This window comes from Anas platyrhynchos, chromosome 24 (assembly GCF_047663525.1).
Source record: "Anas platyrhynchos isolate ZD024472 breed Pekin duck chromosome 24, IASCAAS_PekinDuck_T2T, whole genome shotgun sequence".
Lineage (NCBI taxonomy): Eukaryota > Metazoa > Chordata > Aves > Anseriformes > Anatidae > Anas > Anas platyrhynchos.
In genome coordinates, this window is record NC_092610.1 from 2,565,945 (window position 1) to 2,584,136 (window position 18,192).

Below are 18,192 nucleotides of genomic sequence, written 5' to 3' on the forward strand. Positions count from 1 at the left end.
CCCCAAAATGAGCGCCCACCCCGGGCTGATCCCTGTTTATTTTTATTTTTGTTGTTATTTTGTTTTCTTTGGGGTTGTTGTTATCAGGGGAGGCGGGGACGCAGCACTGGGAGGCCCCCGGTTAGGGCTGCTCTGCAGGGAGGGGTTGCCCGCGCCTCACAGCCAGGCTGTGGGGTCGTGGGGGGGACAGGGGTAGAGGGGGAAAATAAAGGGGACAGGAGGGTGAAGGGGGTGGGGAAGCAAAAGGGACAGGCCCACGGTCCCCACAGAGCACCCCTGGGGGCTGCAGGGCCTTGGGGGGCAGCAGGAGGGAGGCTCCATGCCCAGCTTGGGGGGCATGGGGGACAGGAGCAGAGGGCAAAGGGGATGGGAGAGCAAAAGGGATGGGAGAAAAAAGGGATGGGAAAGCAAAAGAGGATGGGAAAGCAAAAGGGACAAGCCCAGGGTCCCCACAGAGCACCCCGGGGGCTGCAGGCTCTTAGGGTCAACAGAAGGGAGGCTCCATGCCCAGCTTGGGGGGCACAGGGGGGCGGATCATGGAGTGGAGTTTGGTCCGGGGTCTTTGGTCCCATAACGGGATGGCGCCATTAACACCGCTGGAAGTCGTGGAGCTCCTCGGCCCCGCTGATCTGCAGGCCCTGCAGCAGGGGGAAGTCGATGAGGGGCTCCTCCAAGAAGCCCCCGGCCCCCTGGCAGCCGTGGCTGGGGGCGGCCCCATGGAACCACAGGTTCTCGTAGGGTTTGGGGCTGGGGCTGCGGTCGAAAAGCAGGGGCTGCGTGGAGCTGGAGCGGAGGTAGAGGCGACACGGGACGTGCTGCTGGCCCTTGTAGCCGTCCCCTGCCACCTGTGCGTACTGCACGGTCTCACCGCTCCCGTAGGAGCCGGTGCCCGGCCCCATGGCCCTGCCGGGGCCGTCCTGCTGTACGTAGGGCTGGGGTACCCCGGGGAAGGCGACGGTGGTCTCTGCGGGGGGATCCTTGCCCCAAACGGGTGCCTGCTTCCCTGCTGCTCTTTCCAGCACCGTGACGGTAGAAATGGTCGCCAGGGCGGGCTCCTTCGCACTGGGCACTTGCGGAGGCTCCTGGAGGAACAGCACGTTGATGGCATGGCCGTGTTTGTAGGGTCCCCTTTTGTGTGTCCCCCTCCCAGCATCTTGCAGGGGAGGCCCCAGAGGTCTCACCTGCTGCAGCTCTGCTGGCACCCACTTGCCCAGGCTGCTGTTGGCTGGGTCGGGGACGCTGGGCCAGAACTGCTGCTTCACCCTGGGGGTGACACAACGAGGGGGTCAGTGCGGTGCCCAGGAGCTGGCTGCTGTGGGGCTGGAGCCGTCCCCTCCCTGCCTTCAGCCCCTCGGGGGACAAGGGCAGCTCCAGCCCCATGCAGAGCCCGGTCCTGACCCCGCAGCGGGGCTCTTGGCGCTCACCTCCCGTTCTTCTGGAAGCAAATCATCAGGGCTGTGAGCAGGACGAAGATCAGCCCCAGGGTCAGGAAGAGGATCTGGATCTCGATGTCATCTGGAAAGCAGGGGACAGGGTCACGGCAAGAAGTGCCCCTTGCAGACTGGTGGGGAGATTTTGGGGCAGGACCCGGCTCCGGTGGGTCCCCTCACACCCCTCCAGCATCCCCAAAACCCCACACGTCCATGCTCACCCAGCACCATGGTCACCAGGGTGAGGCTGGTGCCGTTGGTGCTGCCGCCGACCGTGGAGGCCATGATGTGCACTTTGTAGAGGGTCGATGGCTTCAGGTCCCGGATGATGAAGGAATTGAAGGAGGAATTCACAACAGCACCTGCGGAGGCACGGGGGCTGCTGGAAGGGCTGGGCCATGCCCTGCACAGCCTGACCAAGGGCTGCCCGGCAGAGTGGATGGGCACAATCATAAAATTATGGGAGGGTTTGGGTTGGAAGGGACCTTAAAGCCCACCCAGTTCCAACCCCAATGCCATGGACAGCCAAGGAGGGGCAGGGCGTGGGGCCGGGACTCACTGGCCACCTCAGCGGTGCTGTTGGCCCAGAAGATGGTGTAGTTGGTGATGAAGCCATTCTGCAGCTCAACGGCCACTGGGTCCCAGCAGAGCTCCGCGTGGGCCTTGCTGATGCTCTTCAGGTGCAGCTTCGGGGCGTGGGATGGTGCTGGAAGGGGGAGCGGGACAAGCGGCTGAGCACGGCGCTGAGCTGCTGCCTCTGTGCCTCGGGGGGGCTCTGTGCAGCCATGGCAAGCCAAATCCTAGCCTGGTGGGCTGAGATCTTCTGCACAGCCCCTAAATTTGGGAACCAAGGTGGGCCCTGAGGGGAGATACTGGCAGCACACGCACCCTTCTGCCTGGAGTAGGCTGCTGTGTGGGTGGGCGTCCCGATGGCATCCTTGTAGAGGGGGCACACGGAGATGTTGTAGCGCTGGAAGGGCTCGATGCCATCTGCAACGGAGAGCAGAGGGGTGCTGCGGGCTGGGGGTCCTGCTTGCTGAGTCCCCCCCGGTTGTGCCAGCCCCTGGGGAGCCGATGGAGAGCAGGGAGGGAGTGTGTGGTGTGGGCTCAGGGCAGGGGTTGCTGCTGGGAGCCCCAGGAGAGACCCTGGGGCACAAAACCCTGCAGAGCTGGTTGGGATCCCCCTGGAACCCCCCCAAAACCCCCTGCTTACCCTGGATGAGGGCAGAGGTGGCGGCCCCATTGCGCTCCATCTGCCAGCAGGCGCTGCAGTGGCCGGGCTCCGAGGCCACCCGCTGCCACTCCAGCACGTAGGCGGCCACCGGGGCCCGGGGTGCCTCCCAGTGCACCCAGAGGCTTCGTTCACCTGCGGGTACAGCCCGGAGCCCAGCCAGGGGCTGACCTGCGTGGGGACAGCCACGGGGCTGAGGGCAGAGGGGAGCAGCCCAGCCCTGCTCCCTGCAGCCAAGAGCCCCCCGTGCCCCTGCGCGCTGCCAGGGAGCCTCGTGGGGAGCCCCTTTGGGAGCCCCGCGGGTGCTCACCCTCCCTGGGGGCTGCAGCCACGTTAGAAACGCCACCCAAACCCCTACGAGGGGGAATCTTTCAGCCCACGAGAGGTGCTCTTTCAGACCCTCACCTTTCCTCTCCAGGAGCAAAACCTCGGTCGCTGTCGACTCGCCGGCGGCGTTGTAGGCTGAGAGGTAAACCCTCCTGGTCCCCGCCGGGGCGGTGAAGTCGCAGTGGGTGTCAGAGGTGTTGCAGACAGTCGGGGGCTCCCTGCCTCTCCTCCGGGGTCCCAGAGCCACGCGGTACCCCAGCAAACGCCCGTTTGCCTCCCGTTGCCTCGGGGCCTGGGTGCAGATGGGGGCTTACAGGGGATGGTGCAAGGTCCCGAAGGCAATGCCCTGTGCTCCCCATGGTGCTTACAGGGGGTGCTCGGCCCCGAAGGCAACACCCCACGCTCCCCACACACTCTCACCTTCCACCGCAGCTGCACCTCCAGCCTCCTGCCCGCCGGGTCCGGCCGCGTGCTCCACCAGGCGTCCAGCTTCCCCGTGGGGGCTGCAGCGGGACAGGGGTGAGCGTGGCGGTGTCCTTGCAACCACGCTGCTCAGGGGGTGTGCAGGGTCCCCCCCCGGACCCCTCTGTGCCCACCTTTCTCGTGGGTGGTGTGGTTCCTGGCCGCGCTCCACTCGCTCCAGTGGCCGTGTGCCGAGTGCCGCCGGCAGCGCATCTGGAAGAGGTACGGGGTCCCGAAAAGCAGCCCGCAGCACTGCGCCGTGCCGGCCTGGCCAACGATGCCGGTGACCTGGGGGCAGCCAGAACAGAGTCAGCTCCTGCCTCCAAACCCCATCCAGCTGTGGGGTATGGCCCCGGGAGCTGTGTACTGGTGTGGGGATGCGGGGCACCCTGCGGTCCTCTTCCATGGTCACTGCACGCGTCCCATCATCATCTTCCCCTTCCAAGGAGGGGAAAAGAGGGAGCTGCTCTGGTTGGGATCAGGACCAGGCTCAGGGGCTGACCCCATAAGCACTGTCCTGGGGTTTTGAAGGCAGGGAGCCACTACGACGGCACCACAGGCAAAATGGTGCTGCTGCATCCCTCCTGGGAGGGACGTGGGGGCTGCAACCTGCCCCTGGATGTGCCCAAGGGTGCAGAAAGCAGGGCACAAAACCTGGCTGAGCTCAGAGCAGGGGGGATGCCCTGGTTCCTGCAGTCCCCAGGGCCCCGCTGCCCCCAGTAGCACTCACCAGCACCCAGTTGGGGTCCTTGGGGGGCCGGTAGCGCAGCTCACACCACAGCTCCATGTGCGCGCTGCTCGGTGCCACCGCCCAGGCCAGGGTGACGCAGTCGGTCTGGGGGGGCATGGACTGGATGCTCCGCAGGGCGGGGGGCTCCAGCTGGGCTGCAGGGAGAGATGGGGGGAGCTGGGGGCATCCGAGGGGCTGTGCCGGGGCCGCATCCTGGTATGGGGCTGCCAACGCCTCGAACCCCAGCGGGGCTGGGTGCTGAGCTCGGGGTTGGGGGGCAGGGGAGGAGCCTCCCCAAAATGTTTTGGGCAAGACTTTGCGAGAAGGGGCAGGAGCTGGAGAGCAATGAGGTGCAAGCAACCTGCAGCACACGGGGAGAGCCTGGGGAAATTCATCTTTTTCTTTAGGAACCAAAAGATTTGCAGCTGGCCCCGTGGTGGGCAGGGGCTGCCCCGTTTCCACCGGCTGTGCCCACCCCACACTGGGACATGGGGATGATGCTCAGGAGCACGGGGCCAGAGCTGGTTTACACCACGGGCTGGGCTAACTCCTACGGGGGAAAGAAGCACCCTGAGGGGTGCAGGATCGGTGCACAGCCCAGGAAGGCAGCAGGTCCGTGTCCCTATGGGGGCGAGGACCCGCTCCGAGCGGGGCGGCTGGGCTGGTTGGCTGGCAGCCCGCCCCCAGCAGGACGCCTCGCGGTGTCTGGGAAGGTTCCCGTTATAAATAGTTGATGGGAGCCGGATGCATTATTAACGGAGCTCCTGAATAAATGGGGAATCAATTGCTGGAGAGAGTTGTAGAGTGCAGCGGGTCAACCGACGGCTCGTAACCCGCCGGCGCACGCCGCACAGCTCTGAAACGCGGCGCTGGCACCTATTCATCTCAGCAAGCCATTTATCACGGCAACCTGCCTGTAAAATACGACCCGGGAGCCTGACACGCTCTAACGGCGCTCTAATATCCCTCCCTCACCGATAATTAGTCTCCCTGGGCCCTCGTTTGTGCGTGGGGAGGCCGGCGGCGGCCGTCACTCACCGACGTCCATGGGGTCGAGGCGGAGGCGCTCGGATTCGGCCGTGCCCAGCGCGTTGGAGGCGGCCACCCAGATCTCCATCTGCCCGTACAGCTGCAGCAGGCGCCGCGGCACCGTGCAGTGGCTGCGGCCACCTTGAGGGGTGCAGCCCGTCACCGCCGGGGCTCTGCTCCTGCAGGGGGGAGACGGGTGGGCTCAGGGGGCAGAGGACGGGCTGGGTTGGTGGGGAGAGGGCTGGGACACGCAGCCGAAGGGAAGGGATGGGGATGGTGTCCCCCGGCAGGGCTTACGTGGAGCATTTGAGCACCACGCTGGTGGGGAGGTGGCTGTCGGCTCCCAGCTGCCAGCGGCACGTCAGCCCGTAGTCACTGAGGTTGAGCAGGCAGCTGAGGTTGGAGGGCTTGGCAGGGGGGTCTAGGAGAGAGCAGCCAGGAGAGGAGCTGGGTAAAATGCCCCATTTTGGGTCTGGAGAAGCCTCGGCCACCTTGTGGGGAGCACACAGGGATGGCGGTGCCTCAGGGGGAGATGTGTGCGTGGTGGACTTACAGCCCGCCCGGATCTCGGCCAGGCCGACCCGCTGCTTGGTCCCGTTCCACTCCACCCAGCACCACAGCTTGGCCTGCGTGCGGTTGAACTGGGGCAGGGTCAGGTTGGACACCTCGGTGTCCCCCGCGCCGCGGCCCTGGCTCCCAGCCACCGTCTCGTTGTCCAGCATCCAGGAGATCCGTGCCCGCCCGCCCTGCAGCCCGCGGCACAGCCTGCTGCGCACGCTGCACGACGCCGTGACGGCCGAGCCCAGCGGCACCACGGGCGAGCCCACCTCCACCGAGGCACAGCCGAGGGTCCCTGCAGGAAGGGAGAGTGGGTACGGCTGTGACAAAGCCGTCTCAGCCCCCCCGGCACCAAGGCAGGGCAGGAGCAGGGCTCCTTTCCTGAGAGGGGCCCCGCAGCCACCGGAGGGGAAGAGCTGGGCGTTGGGCAAGCCTTTCACAGCCGTGCCGGGCCCCATCCTGCCGGTGCTCCTGTCCCCAGCACAGCCCCAGCTGGTGGGATGGGCACTGGGTGCCTTGGGGACTTTGGGGGCACGGGGCTGGGTCCCCACTCACCGCCCAGGCGGAGGAGGAGCAGGAGCAGGGAGAGCCGCAGCAGCAGCAAGGGCGTCCCCACACCGCGCCTGGCCATGGTCTGCTCCGTGGCTTTGGCATCACCTGGAACGGAGACGCAGCGAGTTGGGAAGGGGCTCGGAGGGATAGAGGAGCCCGTGACGGCCGAGGATTGTTCCTGGAGGACGACATCCCCTTGGCATCACCTGCAGCTGCCCCTCTGCAGCACGGACAGGTCTGTCCCCGGGCTGTAGGAGTCCTTTTGGGTCTCCCCACCAGCAGACCCCGCTCACCAGGTCTCGGCGCCGGCTCTCCGGGGCACAAACGCCCTGTGCTTCGCTGCACCACGGGCTGAGCTTGTATCGGGTGTCTTCAGCCCCTGCTGGGGAGAGATTTGTGGTTTGAGCAGGGGTTAGAGCCGGGGTTTCAGGCAGCAGAAATAAGCTCAGACAGGGAAACGAATGAATGAAGGCGACGCAGCAGGGCTGGCCGAGCCTGCAGGGCCTCGGGGTGCTGCCTGCACCCTCTCCCTGCACTTCTGGCGCTGCATCCCATGGCTGTGCAGGAGGGGTCCCGCTGCCAGCTCTCCCCGTGCCCTGTCCCAGCCTCATCCCCGTGGTGCTGGGCACCTGCCCCATCCCAGCACCCGGCTCTGAGTGCTCTCAGCTCCTCTCCCCTCACTCCGATGTCCTGCATGGGCGGAAGGAAAGCAGCCAGCCCGGGGGCACCACAACCCCCTGGCACACGTGGCTGTGCCAAACAGGGGCCGGCAGAGCCACCCGTGGCCGAGGGGACCCCAGCTCCCCGTGCCCCATCCCTACCTCTCCGTTCGGCCGCCGTCACCGCCCGCTCCCAGCGCCGGCCTCCAGCTCCCTGCGCTCAGCCCGTTTGCCAACATGCTGCTTTCCCCGTTAGTTCCTCAAAACCAGCGCCGTTAATTGCTGCGACTCTCTGAAGAAGGTGATTGCAAAACACTTCCCTGAAGGCTGGGCTGCCTCGCTCGCTGCAGGAAGGAAAGAGCCCGGCGGCACGCACGCATCCAGCACCGGGGAGCAGCACCCGGCCTCCCCGCCCTCCCTGCTCCAGTACCACCATCTCCAAACTGGGGCTGCGGAGAGGGACACGGCGTGGGGGAACAGATGGGGACATGGTTTTGGGGTGCTGGAGCGGGGTTTTCCAGCCGCATCTCGCCCTGGGTGGCACCCGGCTGCCGGGTGGCTCTGCGGGCAGTGCCACCAGCGGCAGGGAGCCATCGGCTCCCCGGGGAAACCCGCGTCCCGTGGGGTAAACAGGGGATTGCCCAACCCGCCACGCACCACGGCCTTCGCAACGGCGGCTGTGGCTGTTGTGCAAACGGGTGTTTACTACGGGATTCGGAGCACGCGTTTTGCCGTCAGCGCCGCCCCGCTCGGCGCTCACGCAACCCCTGCTGCAAACAGCCCGACTGTGGGGCCGAGGCTGCTGGCTGTGGGGCCGTGGGATCGTGACCCCCTTCCCCACCCCACGCTGATATTCCCCAAAATGCAGAGGGACAGGGGTGGGGGGCGCACCCACAGCACCTCACTTGGAGCTGGGACGGAGCTCTCCAGGCTGTGGCTGTTGCACCTTGCAGACCCCCGACCCCAGCATGGGGCTGTTCCCTGAATCCCCCCCTCCCAGCTCCCAGCACCCAATCTCCAGCCATTCGGACAAGATTTCAACCAAAAAGCTCAACAAAAAGGGAAAAACCCAACCGAGCTCCTTGGTGGGCACCCAGACGTGGGCATCCCCCTGGGGCTGGACACTCGGGGGCTCCGTCCCCATCCCAGTGCAGCCCCACGGGGGCTGTTTCCCACAGCGGGGCAGGAGGGGGGGCCTTGCAACATTCCCCTCGGGTGTAGCAACCCCCAGCATTTGACCACGGAAATCTTCTTTGCAGGCTGTTTACTGCTGAGAGCAGGAATATCGGTGCCGGTAGCTATGGCGACGTGGGCATCTCCGTGGGAACCGGCGAGGGATGGCGAAAGCTGTAAACACAAAACCGGGCAAAAACAAGCTGCTGGGCACGGGGCCACGGCTGGGTGTCCCCACGGGTGTCCGTGGGGCTGAGCACCCCTGGGTGCCCGCCCCCAGGGCTCCTTTGTCCCCCTGTTCCCGCAGGGAGAGGGCTCGATGCGGGATGGGTGGAAGGAGGGGATGCGTCCCCACTGCAGCTCTCTCAGTTCCCCTCCGGCTCTGAGTCACTCTCACAAACCCACGGACCCCATCCCGAGGGTGGGACAGGAGGATGAGCAGTGCCGTGACGTCCCCATGGCCACCAAGGGCTGGTGGCACCGCTTGGAGCCACCCTGGGCACCACCCACGGTGCTGGAGGTGGTGGAAAATGACGGATCCAGGCACTGCTGATGGGCTCCAAGCACGGCACGGGGCGGTGGGGCCAGCAGGGCCCCCGTGTGCATGGGGCAGGGGCACAGGGGCAGCCCCGAGCCCAGCCCCATCCGTCCCTCGGCCATTTCATCAGCCCCTCTCTAATTAAATCGCTGCCATTAGGCAAAGTAAAGGATGTTACCCGCCTGCATTGGCTCATCTGTCGGCAAGAACCGGCCTCCCTAAAGAGATTTCTTCTTTCTTCTTCACATTCCCTGGAAAAATAAAGCACCGCCAGCCGTGTGAGATGCGGGAGCTAAGTGCAAAGCTGGTGCAGCCTCTAATGGATCAGTGGAGCTGTTTAATTGCAGCCTGGTGTGATTAATTCAAACAAACCCCGGCTCTCAGCCCTGCAGAGGCCCCAGCTGAGCCTCGCTGCAGGGTCCTGGGGGGGTTGGGAACCCTCACCTGGGGGCTGTGGGCACAGGCAGGGCCTCAGCTGCTCCCCTGCCCCTGCCTCAGTTTCCCCTCACCACCTTTTCCCCAGTTCTGATCAATTTGTGTAATTAGCGGTGCTAACGACCCCTCCTGCATGGGTTAAGGGATGGCTTCCCCAGGCTTTACTCTGGGCTTTGGGGTGCAAACACCTCCCTGCAGTGATTTGTGTCAGGCTGGATCCCTGCTGGCCTTTCAGACAGGGGCACTGCCTGTCCCCATGTCCCTGTCCTCGGTGCTTTGAACATCTCCGGGCAGGGAACACATCGTTTCTCAACACGCTGTGCTATTTGCAAAACGCTCAGATTACCTCCAGCCCCTTCCAACGACGGAAATTGTAGCGTGACTCAGACACGGCTCCGCTCCGGGCTGTGGTGACAGCTCCTGAGGTCACCCCGCGGCTGCTGGTGGCAGTGGTGGCCGTACGGGGGGGTCCCGAGGCACCCGGACCCCCGTGGGGCTGAGCACCGTGGTGCTGGGGGGCTCTGCTCCCCGTCCCCTGCGCCGTGGCCACCTTCTGCCTCCGCTCCCCGGTTCCTCACCAGCCACACGAATGCAAATTGGGAGCGAATTGATTGCGCGGGGGTCCGGGAGGCTGACCTTGAACAAGGCTCCTGACACATTACTGTAATTAATGAGGCAGGACTATTAATTTTCCATGTTGCCGGGATCCGGGCAGTCCCTGCTGGGCACGGGGAGGGGGGAGGAGGGGGCGGCGGGGCCGCCTGCCATCCTTCTTCCTTAATCTGCCAGATGCCAGAAGGATGTGGAGGAGCTGGAGCATGGGGAAGGGGTGCCGGGGGGTGTCCCTGTGTTCATGGGGGGGCCAGGAGCAGGGGGTGATGCCCAGGGACAGGCAAGCTCCTGGAGTACCTCTGGGCTGCAGGGTGAGGGAATATAAAACATGTCCCTAAATTTCTGGGTCTGATGCCCAGGTGGCAGAGGAACATCCCCTGCCCGGTGGCTGAGCCCCTTCCCCATCCCCCTGGAAATCCTCACTCCTTTTCTCTGCAAGAAGGGAGCCTCCCCTCCCTTCTCCATTGCAGGAAAAACCCACCCTGGGGAGCCATCAGGGCAGGGGACGTCTGTGCCCCCCCCGTGTCCCCCATCTTCCCCTGGCCCCCTGGGCACATCTGGGACCTGCCGCCCGCGGCGCTTCCCGGCACTGGGGCTGCGAGCACGGCGCTGTTATTTTTCTGCTCTAATAAACACCCCTGACAATAATAGAACAAAAAAAAAAAAAGAAAAATCGGCTTTTATCGGGAGAAAAATACATCTGGAGATTATTTACTCACAGCCAATAGCCGCGGAACCAGGTCGTTAGCCCAGGCAAGTGGCTGACATGGAAACGGGGCAGCAGGAGATCCCACAACACCGAATTTTTGGCTGGGTCTGACCGTGCTGCTGATGGTGCAGCCCCCAGCAGCGTGCCTGGGGTAGGGGTGGGAAGGAGGCTGGGACCCAGCTGGTGCCCAGCATCCAGCACCGGGACCAGGATCGGAGCCCCCAGCTCCTGCTGCGGCCGCCCAGCGCCCGCGGCCACGGGAGCAGGAAACCCACGGCCCATTGCCTCGTGCTAATCACAAAGGGCAATTAAACGACAGCTTCTGGAGGGCTATAAACATCCCCGATTTAAATCCAGTGACACACGGAAATGGGAATCCAACCAAGCAGCCTCCAGAAGTACTTTATTCCCCATTATTTTCATTAGCTGCCTTGTAATTTGATTTGTCCGTCTCTTGCTGCTGGCTTTTTCCACAGCTAAGGGAAGCAACGAATGAAGCCCCCTCCAGCTCGCTGACCTGGCCAGCGTCTGCGCCAGCCACCGGTCACCTCCTGCCACCGCTGTCACCACGGCCACGTGCTGGGTGCTGCTGGTGCTGTGCTGGAAGGGAGCAGCTCCCTGGGGCCAGCAGGACCCCGAGGCACGGGGATGTGCTGGGCACCCACTGAGGTCCTGCACCAGCCTTGGCCGATCCCTAAAAAATCCCTAAAATTGGATGCCTAAAAATCCCTAAAAATGGATCCCTAAAGAATCTGTAAATAAGGATCCCTAAAAAATCCCTAAAAAGGGATCCCTAAAAAATCCCTAAAAATGGATCTCTAAAAAGTCCCTAAATAAGGATCCCTAAATAAACACTAAAAGGGATGCTTTGCTTTCCAGCAGCCTCTCCAACCCGGAGCAGCACTGCTGGTGCTGGTGCTGGTGCTTTGCTCTGTGTTTCTCAGCAGGATGCTCGGGGGGGTCCATACGTGGCACCCCGTTTCTCTGTGCCCCCCCAGCTCGCCGCAGTCCCCCCCCCCCATCTCCTGCAGTTTCCTTGAAAGCTGCCAGGCTCGGCCAGGGCACCTCTGCGCATGAGGAGAGGAGAAAACACCCAGGTCTGCATTTCCTCCTCTAGAAATTAATCCCCCCCTTCATATTTAAAGGTATCAGTGAATGAGGCCAAGTTGTTAAGTGACAAAAGAAAAATGATTCTTGCCTTCCAGGGTTATTAAAATCATGTTCTACAAGTTTAGCAGCCACAAGGAAGCCCGGATAATGACAGATGATGATAATACATCTCCAGCACAGCCTGGTCTGTAATGATACTGCCCATATCTCTTGTATTACCACCAATTACTCAGCGTATAAGTATAATGAAAATGTACATCCATTCCGGGGAACTCCATTTGCCTCCTCTCAATCCCATTTCTTCCTCTCGTGGGCGCTGAAGGAGGCGGCTGCTGCACGCTGCCAGACCCCGCTCGGATCTGGGACCCTGGCGGGGGAAAGCAGCGACCCCCCTGCACGTCCTGGCCACACAACGTCCGTCTGTCTGTCCAGACCTTTGGTCTCATCCCTGCCTGGGGACATGTGGCATCGCGGGGCGCTTAATCCTATTAAATCGGGGTGGAAGTGACCCAGATAAAGGTTGCCATCCGAGCGCACCGGATCCATCCTGCTGCAGCACCTGGGAGCCGCCCGAAGCTCTCTCTGCGGAGGATTAACACAGATATATATTTCATCTGCTTTCTATTATCTTTCAGTATATTCAGGTCAAAAAGCAGGAGACAACATCTTTTAGGATGAAAACATAATCTTTCAGAAAATTGAAAACCCGGCTCGCTGGGCAGGTGGAAGCAGCCCCGGCACCGCGCCGCTCGCTTTCGGGAAGGGCCCAGGGCCAAATTTTGGAGGTCCCAAGCAGGTGCCACCCCCTGGGCAGCCCGTGCACGTGTACGTGTGTGCCTGTGTGAGTGCACAGCCGGCAGCAGGGAGCCCTGCTGCCATCCCCACCCTGCCTCGGTGGGACCAAATCCCCCCAAAAGAGGGAAATCCAAACCGCTTTGGGGCTTGCGCACTCCCGGCCTGAACATTTCCCTCGGAGCCGAGCTGCCGAAGCAGCGTTCGCTTTAAAAGCAGCCTCCAGGTAGCAGAACGTGCCTCATTATTCCTTAAATTAAAAGCCTTTATTTTCCCTAACTTTGTGTAACGCAGACGTGTGTGTTTAATGCATAATTAACGGCCCCTCCGTGCTCTGATCTGCCGGGCTGCGGAGCGCGGCTGCCTCCGCTGAGCAGACTGCGGTTCCTCGCACGGCTTTCAAGGAGTTATTAAAGAACGTGGGTGCATCTATTAATTATTTCATAAATATTAACGAGCCCTTAATGGCTGGCATCCTACTTTAACGTGCTCCCGGGGAGCCCACGTTTGAGGCGGCTGCCGCCTGCGGTGACCGCCGCACCGGGGAGCCGAGGGGACAGCACGGGGTGGGAGCGATTCAGGGCAGTGCCAGTGCTTGCACGGTCCCCTTTGGGACAGGTCTGTAGGACAGATTTTGGGAGCTCCCTGCTTTGGAAAGCCCTGGCTCAGTGTGGATGCTGACGGGTGCTGGATGCAGGGGGAGAGGCAGGCATTTAATCAGGGTGACAGCACGGGGCTCTCCGGAGGCGCCGCGCTGCCATTTCCCGACATTAATGTCGCTTTGTGTCACCAGGCATTTTTTAATGTGGCTTGCCAGTAAAATAATCAGCCTTCTCTGGGGGCAAGGAGGAATTTGTTTCTCCTCTGTGATGATACAGATGTCACTGCTCAGCTGTCACTACAAGGAAGCCGGGGCAGCACGTCTGGGATTTTTGGAAGTGCGGCGTGGATGCGAGGCGTGCCCTGGCCTCCGAAAAGTGAAGAACAACCTCTCAGGTGAGACACCTGAGACTTGGGCACGGCACAGCCCCGATGCCCCGGGGCAGGACAGCCCCAGTCCTGGGGGCAGCACCGGGTGCCCTGGGGTTGGTGCCTGGAGGGGCACGGGGGGCTCAAAGCACCCCCGGCTTTGGTGGGGTTTGAAGCTGGAGCCTGCTCTGCTCCTGACCTGAGATCTGAGGCTTTTATCAATTTATTTAGTGAGCTTTGCTGCTCCCCTTCAAAGCCTCGCTCTGCAGTGAGCGGCCCTGCTCAATTCTGCTCATGCATCTTTAATCTCATGTGAAAAGGGAGCCTTTTTCTTTTTCACTTTCCTTATTTTTTCTTAGTTTGGGTTCAGAGACTGAGATAAAATCAAATCTCCTCCTCAAGTGGCCGTGAGGAGGGCAGCCACAGCTCTTCAGCACCACGAGGATCCCGTAGGCTCCGTGCCATCACCATCATCATCATCACCACCACCGCAGCCCTTCCTGGCACACGGGGACACGTGCCCACGGGCTGTGCAGCGTTCAGGAGCTTCCCCACCCCGTTCATTCATGCACCAGGAGCAGCCCCGTGGGTGCTCGCGGTGCTTTACACCCCTGGGGCTGCTCAGGACCAGCTCTGACCTCTCATTAAATCAGGGCACGTGGGCACGTGCAGCCCTGCAAAGCACCAGCGTTCGGTGGCGAGGCTGTTGCCGTTTTGTTTTGGTTTATTTTATTATCGTTTTTTTATTTTTTTTTTCAAAGAGGAAAAAAAAATTGCTATGGCAACTTATGCAACAGCTGAGCTGCCGGGAGACTGGCTGCAAGTGAAACTTGCCACTCATCATCTGACAATGTTAATCTGCTGGATTTACATAGTAATTAATGTCAAGAGGCAATCTACAATTTGAGCAATCAGAGTTCCTGTGCACAAAGTCAGGCTGGCAGACAGCAGCTCGCAGCGGTGCGCAGGGAGGGGATTTAACCCCCGGGGAGCCCCCATCCACCCAGCCCCACCGCCTCGCACTGACTCAAAGCCCTTAAAGCCCCTTGATCCCCTGCCCTGGTGCCGTGTCCCTGCATGGCCACCAGCTCCTGGTCCCTGCTGGTTCCTCTCTGCCCCCAAATTTCAGGATCTTTTCCCTTTTCCTCCACGCAGAAATCTCCGGCCCATCTCCGGCCCCTGCCTCCTGCCCGCAGGTGCTGTGTGATTTTTTTCCCGGTGTAATCATTAACTCAGCAAATTGCAGGATACGTTTTCAACATGACTCCTATTAGCTCCCCGCTGCCGCCTCTGGATTCGGTCTGCTGCCCCTTTGAGGCACCGGAATCAAAAAATCTCAGCTTTTAAGCTGAAAAAAAAGCCTTCTCCAGCCCCCTGGGCTGCCCTCGCTCTCTCGCTCCAAGTCCATCCCACTGCTGCCCAGCTCCAGCCCTCCCACCCCGTCTGCATCCCTGCACCCAAACAGAGCCCGACGGAAGGGGCAGGTTTTGGGAAAGGGATGTGGGAGGAGGGGGAGACCCCAGATCCAGCCCCAAACGGAGCTGGGCAGTGTCGGGGTCCCTGCCCTACCACCAGCCCCGTGCCCGGCTCGGTGCGCCCAGGGCACGCAGCAGCCCCTGCCTCCTGGGAACCCTGCAAACCCCGGTACGAAGCCGTGCCTGCAATCCCCTCTGCAAAGAATAAAGCTCGGCTGAGTCCCAGCATCCTTTCTTCCTCCATCCTTTTGGCTGAAGCCAAAAACTTCAGAGGAGGGGAAAAAAAAAAATCCTAATTGATTTCTTCTGTATTAACAAGTCAATCACCGGGGTGTTTTTTTTTTTTTTTTTTTTTAATGACTCATAAGCAAGCTTGACGTGTCTGTTAATTAAATAGCCATCCCAGCTCTAATCCGCTGAAAGTTAATCATTTGGGGAATTAAAAGGTGTCAGTGCTGAATACTTCAGTGCAAGAGCTTGCCTGCCCTTGCTGCGGGCGGCGAGGGGCCGGGAACGGAGCAGGGGGACGGGGGGAGCCCTGCAGGACTGGGCTGCAGGGCCCAGAAACCCAGGAGGGAGGGGAGGGAGGTGCACGGGACATGGCCTGGTACCGGCGTGTGCAGGACGGGGGCTGCAGGAGGTGGCAGAGCCACGCTGCTGGCCCCAAGTGCCCGCACACACCAGGCGGTGACGCCGCTCCCCTGGACCCTGCAGCTCCTTTTGGCTCGGGGCTACCACAAACACCAGGGATGAAACCTGCTGGGGATAAGTTTGGGTTTGCTGTGCTTGGGTTGCACTCAGAGCAGTGGCTCCCATTGCAAAACAGATCTGTAAGGGCTACGGCTTACATCAGTGAGCACAAAGACCGTGGGTGGCACTGACACGTTGGTTTGGGGGAAAATTGGCACTTTCCCTTCATCCTTGTGCTCCCCTCCCGCCTGCCCTTTGCATTTTATGGAGCCCGACGTGTGCCAGCCCTTCCTGGGACCGTCTCTGCTGGCCCTGCCGGCGACCCAGCAGGGGAAGAGCTCTGCCTGCAAATTTTGCCCCATCCCTGCAGGGCTCCCCCCCACCTGGGGGACAACCTCAGGGTTAACAATCCGGCCTGATTTGTTCCAAGAGAGCTTGATGCCTCTGCTCAGGCTCTTTTGAGCATCACCTAGCTTAATATTGATGAAGCCACTACAATTTAATTTATTGGCTCAGTGCACACAGCCCGTGAAAGCCCCAGTGAATGGGGCTGATGGCTGGATAATGGGACGCGGCTGTCGGCTCCTGGGGAGCCGCTCGCGCTCACCGGGGAGCCGCTGCTCCAGCGCTGCTGCTGGCAGAGCACTAATCCTGGGTTATCATCCATAGAGGCAATTAGTGCAGCATTATCAGGGTACTAATGGTGTCGGGGTGTGCGTGCCCAGCGAGTGGCTGCTGCTCTGCAGGGACCTGCTGGTGTCCACGGTGCCACCGGCGGGGATGGAGAGCTTCATCCAGCCATGCAGCCGGGCTCAGCAGCCCCTCTGCACCCTCCGAGTGGCTTTTTGGGGACCTGCACGGGGATAAAACCTCCTCACCGTGCTCTGATGGCTGCAGGACAGCCTTGGATCAGGCTGGCAGTGCTGCTCCAGCATCGCCCGCAGCGTGGCACAGGACCAGGTCCCTCCGGGCCCCATCCCCTGGTGCCCTCAGCTGCTGGCTCAAAGGGAGGCGCCCATTTCCTGCCTTTCTCCCCATTTTATTGAGCTCGATAATACGAGGGCAAATAGGATAATGCTGGTGGTGAATGAAGGATGCAGTTTTGTGTTGCTGTGTGCATTATATTAATCATTCACTGACACGCTGGCTACTGGCCTGATGTGAGATAACGAGAGGTAATTAGTTAAAAAAATGAGGAGGCAGGCAGATTGCCAGTTGTTTACAGGCACAGTGGTTTACGGGGGCAGCCAGGAGAATTTTCCTTTTCTGAGGGATCGGAGCGTGTTTTAAAGCATCTGATTCGATTTCAGACCAAAGGCTGAGCTCTGAGCCTGAGTTCACCGGGGCTCCGTGCGCAGCGGGCGCGTTGGGGCACGGGGGGACCCCACGGGCTCCATCCAGCCCAAATGTTGGAGGAGTCAGGAAACCTCCCCGGCCTTTAACTCACTTCTGAAAGCAGCAGCCACGGGAGCATCGATATTTTTTCCTCGTAGGTACAACTGATGTGGGTAAAAAACACCAGCTGCCACTTGGAGAGGGGTGCAGAGGCCAACTCCATTAAAGCTGCGGGAATTGGTACATTTGACACAAAAACTGCTATAACTTAGAGCCGGAGTGTGAATAATAGAGCTCCGCACTCGGCCCCACAAGTGCAATATATCTGGCTGCTGCTGCACAGACACACGGGCTGAAATTCATCCCGTGAGTCCGAGCACGGCGGAGCCCCAGCACGCCGGGGGCATGGCTCTGCTGCTGTGCAAACAGAGCGGTGCTGAGCAGCAGCACAGCTCCCACCCCGGGGCAAATGCACACCAGGTCCCACCACAGAGCTTCCAACCTCGGCCTGATTGCTCCGTCCTAAGCAAATTTGCACATCATTAAAAATAATCATGGTGCTGGGACCGGCCAAGCTCTAGGCACTGCCTAAAGGGAAGGTCTCATGCTGCCGCTGCTGGTCTAGGGGTGAAGAGGCAGGGTTAATTGGGCAGGGCTAATTGCATTAATTGCGGAGTGGGGACCCTGGAAGCAGCAGGGTCCCAATTCTTGGTCCTGATTGCCCTGGGCAGTGGATGGGGACGGTGCTGGAGACGTGTCCCATGGGTGCCCCGTTGGTACCAGGGGCTGGGGACAGGGGCTTGAAGCCGCTTCGGGGTTGCCTGTGGCTGATGGGAGCCACCACGTGTGGATGCTTCCAGCCCTGACCACCATCAATCACCGGCTCAGAGGGTTCAGCAAGGTGTGAGCAGGTCATTAACAGCCACATCATAGCCTGGGGACCGAGGAGCATCCTTGCCCTGGGCAGCAGGCGGGCAGCATCCAGCCCACCCGCACGGAGCAGGGTGGGAGATGTAGGAGGTCGCCGGCATCAGCGTGGGCAGGATTGGATTTTGTAGGATTAGCCACCACGCCTGGAGAGCAGAGGAGCCCCCGGCTAATCCTCTCATTACAGAGGTACTTAAGGAGAGATTACAGGGTTTGGCTTGGCGAGGGTTTCCTGACACGCAGCGCGGGGTCCGGCCGCCGTCACCGCTCCCATTTGCACTGCGGCGCTGGTTTTTACAGCCAGGGACAGGATTTATCCATCCTGTGAAATGTCATTGTCGGATGAATTGGAGAACGTGTTAAAAGGTAAAAAGCACGCGGCATTTATTAACTGCAGCCAAAGCCAGATCCCAAAACGTCCCCTCCTCTTGGGGTCCTGGAGGGAGGGA

General features: G+C 61.2%; 1 protein-coding gene across 4 annotated transcripts; it reads right to left on the reverse strand.

Moving 5' to 3' along the window:
- Positions 1-8: 8 nt before the first annotated feature.
- CSF3R (colony stimulating factor 3 receptor) lies at positions 9-7,558 on the reverse strand. 4 transcript variants are annotated; one of them, XM_072027404.1, is made up of 17 exons: positions 7,141-7,558; positions 6,613-6,698; positions 6,323-6,424; positions 5,763-6,062; positions 5,507-5,630; positions 5,219-5,388; positions 4,181-4,335; positions 3,585-3,738; positions 3,409-3,491; positions 3,067-3,280; positions 2,644-2,832; positions 2,319-2,420; positions 1,990-2,136; positions 1,652-1,792; positions 1,425-1,515; positions 1,182-1,263; positions 9-1,082 (listed from the first exon to the last, which is right to left on the reverse strand). In XM_072027404.1, the coding sequence occupies exons 3-17, from the start codon at positions 6,396-6,398 to the stop codon at positions 588-590; spliced, it is 2,523 nt and encodes an 840-aa protein (XP_071883505.1). In that variant the 5' UTR covers positions 6,399-6,424; positions 6,613-6,698; positions 7,141-7,558; the 3' UTR covers positions 9-587. The 4 variants fall into 4 exon arrangements, with proteins under 4 accessions (XP_071883505.1, XP_071883504.1, XP_038023234.2 ...); XM_072027403.1 differs by having other exon boundaries at positions 6,613-6,701; XM_038167306.2 differs by having other exon boundaries at positions 6,526-6,698; positions 7,141-7,557.
- Positions 7,559-18,192: the final 10,634 nt, after the last annotated feature.

What these genes read in the sequence shown, in the direction of transcription:
- CSF3R (XM_072027404.1), bottom strand. Translation starts at nt 6,398, where the DNA reads ATGGCCAGGCGCGGTGTGGGGACGCCCTTGCTGCTGCTGCGGCTCTCC. An exon ending in CCACACCACCCACGAGAAAG is followed by an intron (nt 3,492 to 3,584) that starts GTGGGCACAGAG and finishes GTCCCGCTGCAG; the next exon opens with CCCCCACGGGGAAGCTGGAC. An exon ending in TGCCAGCAGAGCTGCAGCAG is followed by an intron (nt 1,083 to 1,181) that starts GTGAGACCTCTG and finishes CTGTTCCTCCAG; the next exon opens with GAGCCTCCGCAAGTGCCCAG.